The sequence below is a fragment of the Orbicella faveolata genome, unplaced genomic scaffold (genome assembly GCF_042242905.1).
Source record: "Orbicella faveolata isolate gen_17 unplaced genomic scaffold, um_ofav_v1 contig_1, whole genome shotgun sequence".
NCBI lineage: Eukaryota > Metazoa > Cnidaria > Anthozoa > Scleractinia > Merulinidae > Orbicella > Orbicella faveolata.
This window is the reverse complement of record NW_028301536.1, coordinates 14,602,118-14,614,126: the sequence shown is the minus strand read 5'-3', so window position 1 is coordinate 14,614,126 and position 12,009 is coordinate 14,602,118. Positions and strand designations below refer to the sequence as shown.

At 41.4% G+C, this 12,009-nt stretch overlaps 2 protein-coding genes and 1 pseudogene across 3 annotated transcripts in view; 1 reads left to right on the top strand and 2 right to left on the bottom strand.

Moving 5' to 3' along the window:
• Window positions 1-5,399, top strand: part of LOC110061337 (fibroblast growth factor receptor-like 1) — a 40,444-nt gene extending 35,045 nt beyond the window's left edge. Inside the window, exon 6 of the mRNA XM_089291145.1 lies at window positions 5,233-5,399. Within this exon, the coding sequence (XP_089147271.1) occupies window positions 5,233-5,316 (84 nt within the window). The 3' untranslated portion in view covers window positions 5,317-5,399. The remainder of the gene's footprint in view (window positions 1-5,232) is intronic.
• Window positions 28-6,411, bottom strand: LOC110061340 (uncharacterized). Its single transcript, XM_089291093.1, has 5 exons — window positions 6,028-6,411; window positions 3,087-3,243; window positions 2,465-2,620; window positions 1,644-1,745; window positions 28-1,481 (listed from the first exon to the last, which is right to left on the bottom strand). Exons 1-5 carry the CDS (start codon window positions 6,160-6,162, stop codon window positions 577-579), a joined length of 1,455 nt encoding a protein of 484 aa, XP_089147219.1. The 5' UTR covers window positions 6,163-6,411; the 3' UTR covers window positions 28-576.
• Window positions 6,412-7,331: 920 nt separating this feature from the next.
• Window positions 7,332-11,710, bottom strand: LOC110061341 (uncharacterized; annotated as a pseudogene). The gene is made up of 4 exons (XR_016207739.1): window positions 11,626-11,710; window positions 11,141-11,236; window positions 10,944-11,045; window positions 7,332-10,533 (listed from the first exon to the last, which is right to left on the bottom strand). The product of XR_016207739.1 is annotated as an uncharacterized LOC110061341 (transcript).
• Between the last annotated feature and the right edge of the window lie 299 nt (window positions 11,711-12,009).

Below are 12,009 nucleotides of genomic sequence, written 5' to 3'. Positions count from 1 at the left end.
AACTTAACTAACAAAAGGTACACCTGGTTATATCGTCACTTTCGTTTATTCAGATTTCTCTCAGAAATTGGACTGCCCTTTTATCTGTTGTGCACATGAGAATACCAGAACAACCTTTAGTATAGAGACAGCTGCTGGGTAATTTTCATGCGCTACTGAGCATCACATGCATGGAAAAAACTGCGCGTCATAAACTTTTCATTATTGATTGATTAACTAATTAATTAATTCTAGTTATGATTTACAATCGAAGTAACTAGAACGTTTCATTTGTGTTATTCATTTTCTCTATTTTGCCTTGTCATTGCGTCGTTCCATCCCCATGGTGGACGACCTTTAGTGTAGATACAGCTGCTTTGAGTTTTATTAGCACAGCTGTCTGTGTCATTTTTGCTTTTTTTGCTCAAAGAATTGATTTTAATGTTCTCGCTAGAGCCGTGTTTATTGTGTTTGATATTTCAGAAATTGTGTAGACAATATAATGCTTGCTTCTAATTAGAAAGTAATGCAACATTTCCGACTTTTATCATACAACAGACTATATAACTTATGTCGCATGCAGTTCAAATGTACTTTTCATTTGAGCCAAATAGAGGTTTGACCAGTTTTGTCCGCGCCGTTAGCGGTGTACCATCCGTGATGTGTGTACTGAGGGGTCCCACCCACCACATCAGGCTCGTAGTTAGCAGTAGGGGTACATCCAGAACACGGGCTTCGTCCCGAACCGGAATGGACACTTGGGAAAAAGGGACCCTTGGAAAAGCTTCCATAAGGCGTGGTTTTGTCATAAAAACCGTAACCGGTCGGGTAGGAGTCGGACCATGTTACCCCCAGGGCCTCCCCAAGGGCAAATTTTCCGTACGTGCCACTTTCTCCCTTCAGCGCTTCAACGACAAAACCAACGATATGCATACGGCCCGGCTGTCCGCCGTTATAGCGGTTATGATTTGCAAAGGTTATGTTGTAAGGGTTGTTCTTTAGGTAAATACGGTACACGTATGCATATTGGTTGATACCGCCCGTGGCTGGGTTATTACCCGCAGCCATGATCATGTAACGAGCGTTATTTGCCATCATTACAGCCCCGTGTGGTAAACTAATCACGCCATGAGAGGAGGTGCGTTGGGTTGGAAGCCAAGCGAAACCAAAGGGACTATTCATGTTAGGAATGGCCTTGTTGTTGGAGTTTGTCCTCGTTGTGTGAATGTAACCGTAACTAGCTAGCATCCATGCTCCACCAGCAAAAGTCATGTCGCAGTAAGTTTGAGCCGGGGCTGTTTCACCAGGGGGCTGGATCCAGTACATGCCGCTACCTACACTATCGCCGGCGTCAAGAATTGCTTGTGCGTTTGGTGCCGGGTTGTCTTTGGTTCCCAGTCTTTTTCTTGTACACTGAGCACCGGAATAAGGAGGTGGACATTTACAGACGTTTTCACCAATACATGTTCCGCCATTTAAACACGGCTTTTTCGCACATTTACCTGTAAAAGAAAATCAATAGGTAGTGATTATCATAGTACTCATGCGCAGATTAATTATTCAACTCAATTGTACCACTTCGTTTCCCTTTCTCTTACTGGTCAGTAGTTTTTTGAATATTTTATTCAACATATAACGTCAAACCATTTTGAGGTACTTCTCACTTTTATGACAGAAAGCTCCTGTGAATCCTGGCTGACATGCGCACCACACAGCATTGGATCCGGCGCACTTGCCTCCGTTGCGGCAGTAGAGATCTTTGCAGACTGAAAATTCAACGATATTGCTGGTCATTAGTTTGGGCATTGCTCAAAAAGACTACAAGGTAGTCGAAGCTGGTTTTCTTTTGATCTGTTATGTTGCCACTGCCCTTCTATTTTCATGAAATATCTTTTTGATATTGAGGAAATGGAATGTTTGCAATGTATCGCCATAAAATGTCAGGAAATACCCTAGAAAGAATGCGCGCCCTGAAAGTTGTCATACTAGAACTTTACTTGGTGATATAGCGCGTGCTGTAACTGGTGAAGAAATCCCTCTGGTTTAAAGGGTCTGACCGCGGCTAGAAGGGCCGAGAAGGAACTGGGTGAGAGTGAAGTGGCCGAGGGGGACTCTTCTCTCTCCTCAGTTCTTCCCGCTTTCTCTTCGCCCCATCACCAAGAAAGCCTGTTCACAGGCCATTTTGTGTGAGGTCATGTGAATGTGGTAGTAGCCCTCTCGTGTTTGCATCAGGTGCGGCTAGGTAAAACGAGTAATTTTCTACTTGTTAAAGTAATTTTCGGCCCAAAAGTACACGGAATTGTAGGTTTTCTCTTGCAATTCTTTGTTGTGCCGGTCTACCAAAAGAACTGACTTCTGTCGTCGTTTTCTTTTCAATGATGAGCAACATCGCGTGTGCGTTGCAATCATCCAACCAGTACGTGCGTTAAATCTCAAACGGCATTGGTTTTATAGACATAAACACGCAGCGTAATGTAGTTCAAACCTTGGCATTCCTTGCTACTGCAGTATTTGGTGAAAGAGACCTTCGTATCCTCGCATTTCTGGGTTGTATCATTAAGGCCACAGTTTATCTTCTTGACAAATAGTTGGCAGTTTTCCACGATCTTTTCCATTTTGTCAAAACAATCAAGACACGACGCTAAAATGAGTAAGAGTAAAAACGATTTTTAAAAGTTAGAGAAAATTATTTTACTGCTAGAACATATTCACTCCAGCTTCAACAAAGGCTTGAGCTCGTCATAATGTTAACAGGGGGAAGAGAGAACCAGTAACGATGGGAGGGGTATCTTATTTTATTGGAGGTTTTTCTGGATAGACCTGACGTCTCGTTGACTTTGTTGTAAAACCGCGCCCTTCCATGCTTCATTTCCCTTTGCGAGGATTGCTAGCATTTATTTGATCGTTTCATCAGTAGAAAAATATGGAAGTTTCCTCGAGGAAAGAACAAAGCCCAAGAAAAGGTTTTTCAAACAAGTGTAACCTCAGGGTATCTTTCTTCGGAATTTTACGGTTTTGGCAAAACGTCAAAACATTTTTGTGACGCTATACGTTGTAACGTAGCTCTTTGTGACATAGATGTCACGCGTTTAAACAAGACAACTAACCTTTTGCACAGTGAGCGGAACATAGACTTCTCAACTTTTTTTCATATTCATCACAAATATTTTTATTGTCAATCGTGAGCTGTGCCTGGCTTGAATCTGCCCGGCATTTTTCTACCAATTCATACGCCTCCTTCATACAATCCTCATAAGTCATGTACTGAAATAATAAGATAATGATAGTTTAGTTCCGTTACCAAGCTCTAAATATGTCTAATCGAGAGGAAAGTTAAAGTTTGGGATTAGAATGAAGGTTTCTGGCCGTAAATATAAAATGGCGGTGAAAAAACATCAAAGGGTTGCATACCACATCTACTATTTGTGGTCCATAATTGACTATCCGAGAGCTTTTCAATCATTTTTCAACCTGTTTTTATTATTATTTATTGACTTTTTACATGCAACTGGTTAGTATGAATTTCGCTCTCTCTGTGTTCTAGAGATCAAGTTCCAAGCAGATCCTCTTTAAAACGCATGGCCAACGTGTTGCGGAGGAAGGTCCTTGCGCACAGCCTATACTCATGGTTCACAAGAGCTTGGTTTCCCTGTGCTGATTTAAATACCATATCATGTAACAGGTCATGTCATATCCCGGGTTATATCCCTCCTCTGTCCACCAGTACGAAGTGCGAGTGCAATATTACTAAACAGCGCCAAACAAGCTGTGTCTTTGTTTGAAAACAGCTGGCAATCATATTGCATCCCCTCAAAGTTTCGTTCAATGATGGTCATATTTTTATCGTTTAGTTTGCGTGCCTCAAGAAACTGCTCTGAAGTCCCATGCAGACTTTGGACAAACAATGAAAGATTCCCCCCCCCCCCCCCCCCAATTGCACAATGTCTTACTTGTTAAATAATTCAGGACGTAACATGTCGATAATTTCGATAGTCGATAAAAATCGATCATCGTCGATCGTTGTCGATACTAATCAATCGACAAATATCGGAAACCGATAAAAGTCGATCACACAATTTATTGTGATTATCGACTTTGTTCGATTATGATTGATTTTGATCGATTTTGATCGATTTGATCGATTTCAATCGACAAGTATCGGAAAACAAAAAACGATGTATGGCGGGAGGAAAGAGTACAGTTGCCGAGGACAGATTAATAAAGCAGCATTGGCTATGCCAAGACTTCATTTTACCGCTTTTGTACTGTAATTGAAAGCTCGTATAAACCTCAATAACCGCAGAGAAACTACCCTTTTCTTCCAGCAAAAGTACTTTATTAAGTAAATCATTTCAGATGGATTCTCTGAAATACTTTCTGATGTATGTGTTTTATAGCAGCTGTTATCACTGTAAGCAGTGATAACAGCGTAAGACCTGGCCGCACTTTATACAGATCCCTGGTACCTAGAAAGCTGAAATGTCACTTAAATAAAGTCCATTTGTAGTCTTTTTCGGACTTACAATTGCTTCAACTTTCTCATAAAAATCACTTCTTGCCACGGCCATCTACCTGGCCATTCTTGAAGTGGAGGGGTTGTACACTTTACCTTGTTGCAATGATAGGAAATTTGCGATGTGGTAGAATTTCCCCTCATACTCCACGTAGTTCGGGGGAAGAGGCTGCTCTGTTGATGATGTTCCGGCGTTGTATGTGGATCGTCTAGCTGTTTTTATAGTCGCTGACCCCTCTATTAATTCTTCATCTTCGACCTGCATACATATGTCGGATACTGGTGCGGTTACGCGATCGGTAAACATGTCTAGGCCACTGATGTTATCGTCCGATTAGCACACAAAGGCATATCTTTGCCTTTCCTTATCAGATGAGAATTTTAGTCCAAGATATGACTCGTGGAACCACCTCCCACATTCAGGAAAGTCACAACCAATCAAGTGTGTTGTTGATGGTGGTTTAAAAGTAGGTTTAATGGCAGCCATCGATTGTAGATTATCTGGGATTATAGATTATTAAATCAGCTTATGTTTAAGTGCTGATGTGTGCTGCCGATTTTGATTAACCCGGATTTAACCACATTTAATAAACAGTACTGCTGAGTACCTGTGACTGACGTCGTTTTGTGTCTGAACAAGGCTAGATCTGGCGAGATTATCTGTTTATGGTTTATACACGGGTTCATACTTTCTGATACCGAGCAATCGTAATTCGCTGTATTTTTACTGTCATACGTAGGTTGCGGACTGGTACAACAATCACAGGCGCAAGGAGAAGCAAGGGGCATACAAACCCGGCGAATTTAGCCAACCTAGCGGATAGGGAGGAGAGTCGTAGCAGCTTGTATTTGTCAAATGTTGAACTGAGTAAAAACACTGATGAAAATAAAATGTCAATTTACTTTACTTTACTTTACTTTTTAATTACCTTGCTGGCCTCGATTTTTTCCCGCATCTAGTCTAAACTTTGGCCCGTTCTGTCCCCACAAAGAAACACGACTTCGAGTTCCCAGGATCTCTCATCTCTCCCGCCTAGAGAGAAACTGGGAACTAGGTTGGTTCGAGTTATATTGCAGATCGCGATTTAGTTCAGCTGAAACTGTTAATCGATCATTTCTCGAGGTAATTTAAACATTCTATTCTGTAATGAATAACAGACCACTTGGTTGTTCAGGGTTTTATTTAAGTTTATTGCCATACAGATTTACTTTACAGCTGTTTACACTTCCATAAAAAAGTCATTGGAGCTATTATTCGTTTGGTTACTTGAATTTCGTAGCTGAGTGAAACATTTGTTTGCATTTTTGTCGATGAAATCGATAATCAGTTGAAAATCTTGTGATTATCGACTTTTATCGACAAATTTAATTTGTCGATTGACAATTATCGACAACTATCGAGTACTATCGACTTATCGACTACGTTTTCGATGATCGACTTTGATCGACATGTTACGTCCTGAATAACATCAAATTAGAAGCCCATGAGCAACTTATATATCTGCTAAGTTTAACAAAACATGTTTTAAACTCACCTTTTGACAATTCGTCTTTGTGTTCACTAAGTCCGATTGATTGGTAAGCGATAAAACAGAAGAGAACCTTCCGATCCCAGAACAGAGACTTATGGTCAGACAGCAACTGAAAGCTAGGCCTAAATATCTTCCCATTTCAAGTGCTTGCCCTGTACTTTCTATGAACAGCGACCGTTTACCAAAATTCCCTTCAACGTATCGTAAGCTCAGCAAGCTCGCAAGAGAACGTGATCCGAAAAATGAAACCGTTTTGTACAGTGTTGTCGAGGTCACGTTTAGTTAGCTTTTTAGTCAAACAAACTTCCGGTGTCATCACTTCCGCTTATTACTTCCGGTGTTACAATGCTTCTTTCAGCTATGCACGTCACAAATTGCGACCAAGAGTCGAAGCTAGGGTTCACTCTATTTAACAAATAAAGAAGCCTCGACTGTGCTCTGTTCTGTTGTAAAGCACGCAGGAAGCGGTAGAGCACGAAAGAAGTGTAGGGGAAAACACGAGACGAAGTCGAGTGTTTTTCCCCACTTCTTGAGTGCTCGACCGCTTCCTAAGTGCTTTACAACAGAACAGAGCACACTCGAGGCTTCTTTATTTGTTTTATGATAAAGAATCTAATAATTTCCCCACGCATTTGGCTGAATTTTCAAACCAAACTTTATTTTCCAAACGAACAAAAGTGGCGTCACCCGTGCACTGTTCTCTGATAAAGCACGCTAAAATAAGCCAATCACAATCCTTGTTAGAATTGTTCAAATAATTTGATTGGCTAACGAAGCGACAGCTGTCAATCACTAACTGGACTTCGGCTAAGCTTTCAGTTTCGAGTAGTTTGAGCGGCTTTTGAGAGAAGAACGATGCCTTCAAAGTTCGCTTTGAAGTTAATTTTTAAATACGGATCTAAAGGCAGGTGAAGGTTTATAGTCCAGAGGAATCCGGCCGTATCGTGGCCCATGGAAACGTGCACTTTTCCAGTGGAAATTACGAAACGCGGAGCTCAAAGCTTGTGGATGAAAATGCGAAATGCCGAGTTGAATTTGAAAGGAGGTACAGTTATTTACGGCTTGTAGCTGCATGCAGCAAGATTGCCCGAACTAGCGTAAAAGTTAGAAAGACTAAACGGCTCCCACTGGTTCTACTCCGAGCACAGAAGAGAATATCAGAGCAAGCTTTGCACTGAGCACTCGTCGGTTCACTTCGCTGAGATGACCGGAGAACGAGCGTTACTACACTGCATGTAAGTGTTGTTTGAGCAATTGAGCATTTTTACAAAAATAAAGCTTCTCATCATAAAACAGAGACACTTCAATTGTTGTTTTCTATCATTGTTTTACTTCTTAAGTATAATTTCTGCCTTCGTAACAAATATAATGTCTTTTATCGAAGCACTGTTTAGGTTGAGAATTTGTTTATTTCGTTACGTGTTTTGTCGGCGGGAATCTAGCAAAACTTGTTATTTTAGTACAGTTTTAACAATGGTCTCTGTGAGCCATATTTACTACAGACAAATAGCTCGTTTCCATTGCGTTTGTCTGAATCACAGGGGATGTTTAATTTGGCGCAAATTTGTCAAAATTCCGACGCAAAAATTTGAAAGCCAACTTACCGTCATCAACCCGTGCTCTGTTCTCTGATAAAGCACGCACTTTCAGCCAATCAGAGCGCGCGTTATATGGAAACTTTATTATAATTTGGAATACAGCATGATGCTATGAACAATGTCTTTTTACCCTGCTGTGAGTATTAACAACACAATGAAGTGGAATCCATTGCTTGAGGGAATCGCCCGTTGACAGAGTCTGTTCCACTTGAGTGTCGAAAATGGGTCGCATTTGCTTTGGTTTTGCATTACTGCGCCAAACGATTGGCTTAATATGCTCGCGCCACTTCCTCGACCAATCAGAAGTAAAACCGAAACCGATGGTGACTCGCTAGCATGCGTTTTCCCGTGCTTCGCATCGATTACAGCTGGATTGTTTCTGCTCTCTGTGATAGGCTAGAGCAGGAGTCCATGGCCAGAGTGATTTAGGTGAACTTCAGCATATGATGAGGATCATATTCTCTTGGTGAACTACACTGATTAAGGACTCATTAAAATGCTAAGATATAAACTAAATCTAAGAAAGCTGATTTGCTCTATAATAATATTTACCAAGGTAGGAGTTCGATTTAGCGGTCGAGGAGCTTACCGTATTGAACGATGGCAGCTAAAGGCCCTTCGGTCTCAAGAGTCCTCATGGGCCCGATGAGGATTTGTGAGTAGTGAGCTAAAGGCCCCTATTAACGACAAGGTACTTATCTATTTTATTTTCTGCTGTGATCTGTGATATCTCTAAATTGCTCAGACTACAAACTGCGAATTTGGTTAGAAATGATTAGCTGTACTCAAAACTAAACGAATCCTTCTCAACTCAAACTAATTAAACTGGGCACCTGTACTGTGCACTATTATTAGATGATGACAGACGACAACATATTGTTAAGTCCTTTTTTTAATACAAAAACATTAAGATGCCTTTGAAAAGCGATGATTTGTTCAGCAGTCTTGCTTCATTACATCAACTAAAAAGTAGGTGTTAAAATCAAGACACGTCGATCAGAGGACTGGGACTACAATGTGCAGGAGGCGGCGACGTTATTTGTTTCGCTTATGGGTGCTCAACGTGGTTAGGAGAGAATGCCATTGTTTTTACCGACCCGTGAATCTCTTCATGTCCTTCGATAGTTTCAGCACTGCTAGAAATATACTCGATGACAATGTCATTATGCCACTAAAGCCTCTATAGATTTTATTTGTGTGTCTCTTTTAAGGCCATTCCCCAGTATTGCATTGCGCATCCTTACTGCGCATAATTTATGGCGTCATTAGCGCGCGTTCGTGCACGCGCACATTGAAAACATGGCGGATTTGCCTTGATATTGAGTTCTGTCAGTTGAAAAATGGCTATAGCTCACTAACGAGCTCGGGCACCCCAAATTTTTTTCCAGTCATTTTAATCAACTAATCATTAGCTTTGCGTGAGAAAAGACTGATCTGATTTCTATTGCTGAAAATTGAATAAATAAGGAAATTAGCAGCTGCACTGTAGTCTTTTCTATTTTGCAGTTTGATAACCGTGGCAAGCAATTTGGCTCCAATATTTTAACAAGGATTCAGCTGTCTGTCAAAATCAAACTTAAAAAGTTTATTTGTGTCCGACACAAGTATTGACTGTAGTTTGAGGCGTGTTTTCATGAGTCTGGGCTCACAAAAAGTTTACAATAACTTGGAATGCGTTCTTGTAATAAGCATCAAATAACGCTAAAATGGGACATTTTCAATGCCTGACAGCTCCTTAACGAGCATGGGCACCCCCTTTTGTATTTTATAATTAAAGTTCTCATATGATAAATATTCACAAAGCTTGAACAAAAATCTATGTGCAGTTTTATTTCAGGGGAATTACCTTAAAATGGTATTTTAGAGTTCTCATTAAGCTTGAGCCCCGTCTAGATTGGTTTCTTTTACCCGCCCCTTTCACCCTGCAGCCGGTCCACCTAGGTAGTCAGTGAAGCTCATCAACTTACTAAAGCTTAAACCGATGTTTGAACAATAACTAGGAATAACCCCTTACTTAAACCAGATAGAGGTTTGGCCAGTTTTGTCCCAGCCGTTAGCAGTAAACCATCCGTGGTGTGTGTAATGAGGGGACCCTCCCACTACATCAGGGTCGTAATTAGTAGGGGTACATTCAGAATATGGGCTTCGTCCCGAACCCGAATGGACACTAGGAAAAAAGGGACCCGTGGTAAAGGTTGCAGAAGGCGTGGTCTTATCATTAAAACCGTAAGCGGTGCGATAGGAGTCGGTCCATGTCACCCCCAGTGCTTCCCCCAGGGCATTTCTCACATACGTGCCACTTTCTCCTTTCAACGCTTCAACGACAAAATCAACAATATGCATAAGGCCCGGCTGTCCGCCATTGTAACGGTTATGATTTGCAAATGTTATTTTGAAAGGGTTGTTCTTTAGGTAAATACGGTACACGTATGCATATTGGTTGATACCACCCGTGGCTGGGTTATTACCTGCAGCCATGATCATGTAACCAGCGTTATTTGCCATCATTACCGCCTCGTGTGGTAAACTAATCACGCCACGAGAGGAGGTGCGTTGGCTGGGAAGCCAGGCGAAATCAAAGAGAGTATTCATATTAGGAATGGCGTTGTTGTTGGAGTTTGTTCCCGTTGTGTGAACGTAACCATAACTAGCTAGCATCCATGCTCCACCAGCAAAGCTCATGTCGCAGTAAGTTTGAGCCGGGGCCGTTTCACCAGGGGGCCGGATCCAGTACATGCCGTTGCCTACACTGTCGCCGGCGTCAAGAATTGCTTGTGCGTTTGGTGCCGGGCTCTCTTTGGTTCCCAGTCTTTTCTTGTACACTGAGCTCCAGAATATGGAGGTGCACATTTACAGAGGTTTTCACTGATGCACGTGCCTCCGTTTTTACATGGCTTTCTTGCATATCTACCTTCAAGAGGAAATAAGAACAACCGTTAGCGGATCTTGCTTAGCAGAATCATTCAAATCTATACTATTGCTAACCACTAACCATTAATTTGTCTACTGCATTTAATTAACATCCAAAATTTTTTTCATCTTGCAAGTGAAATATCTTACATGCTTATTGGCAGCGTTATGGAATGACTTCTCGGCAAAGCTTAGCTAAACTAAGCTTTCGCAGCAGTACGACTTAGCTTAGCCCATGTTCGCATTTTTGAATCTAATTACGTGCAATCTTCAACCTTAAATGAACGCTACGCCGTATTTTAAGAACCTAAGTTTGCTTAAATGTCAACAGAGAGCTTTGCATTGTTTGATTTCATTCCGAGCTTTTCAGTTCAAAAAAAAAAATATATAAAGTAGCAAGCCAGCACTTACTTTTATGACAGAAAGCTCCCGCGTACCCTGGCCGACATGCGCACCAAGAAGCGTTGGGTCCTGCACACTTGCCCCCATTGCGACAGTAAAGATCTTTACAGACTACAAAATACAAAAATATTACAAATGAATTGCAACTGTTTTGTATTAAAAAAAGGACTTAGGCGTTTCAACTTGTCTTGATATCCATCACAAACCTGGTAAATGTTGAACGTGAGTAATGGGAGTCTTGAAACTCGACATTTTGCGGCCGCCATGTACGCTTCCTTCACACAATCCTCATAGGTTGTGTACTGAAACAAACAGATGATAACCACGTTTAAAAACATCTTAGTATGCGAATGCAAATAGAGAGTGTTTTCGTGGAACGGTTTCAACGTGCAATGCACTGGATTGCCTCCTTCCCAAGAGCATACAGGTCATTGTTTGTTTTTAAGAGGGATCCCCAAATCTTGGATAAAGCTGTTATCATGTATGTTTTATATGATCGATTTATCTGGTCACTATTTGGAGGTCTTGTCTGTTTTTCTGCCACTCTGGATCTTACACTCCTCAGCTCTGATATTTCCCGGACGTGTGTCGAAACCTCAAGCAGTGCGCCCCAATTAAAGTGTACACACAGCACCATAATATCCGATGGTCGGAATTACAACAAGCAAAATTGTCTAGTCTCTCTTCTCACCTCTTGGCACTTGTCGTTGCCTTCTTGTGGAATAAGGAAAGAGTTAACAGGGCAAAAGCTCAGAGCTATACTGAAGCTGAACACTAGGGTTAAAAAATATTGCATTTTCTTGCCTATAGCAGGCAACGCCTTCAAACTTTGCCTTGCACCGTTCAGCTGATTGCCGAAAGTGACACCCAAAATACGATGCCGTGTCTTTTATGTGGCAATGCACGCTGTTTAGCATGTATCAGATCACGTTCGCCGCGCTGCTCGTTGCTCAATATAACGGTACTTTGTTACTTATGGTGGTATCAGATTTGTGCGATATCTATACTTCCTGTGTTATCAGATCTGTACAAGATTGGCACTGCGGTACATTTCAAAAGGAGTAGTGCGAAACAA

Coding starts and splice junctions, on each gene's coding strand:
- LOC110061340 (XM_089291093.1), bottom strand. CDS start 6,162: ATGGGAAGATATTTAGGCCTAGCTTTCAGTTGCTGTCTGACCATAAGT. Junction 2,621..3,086: donor TTCCGCTCACTGTGCAAAAG/GTTAGTTGTCTT, acceptor TACTCATTTTAG/CGTCGTGTCTTGATTGTTTT. Junction 1,482..1,643: donor AGGAGCTTTCTGTCATAAAA/GTGAGAAGTACC, acceptor TTTCTTTTACAG/GTAAATGTGCGAAAAAGCCG.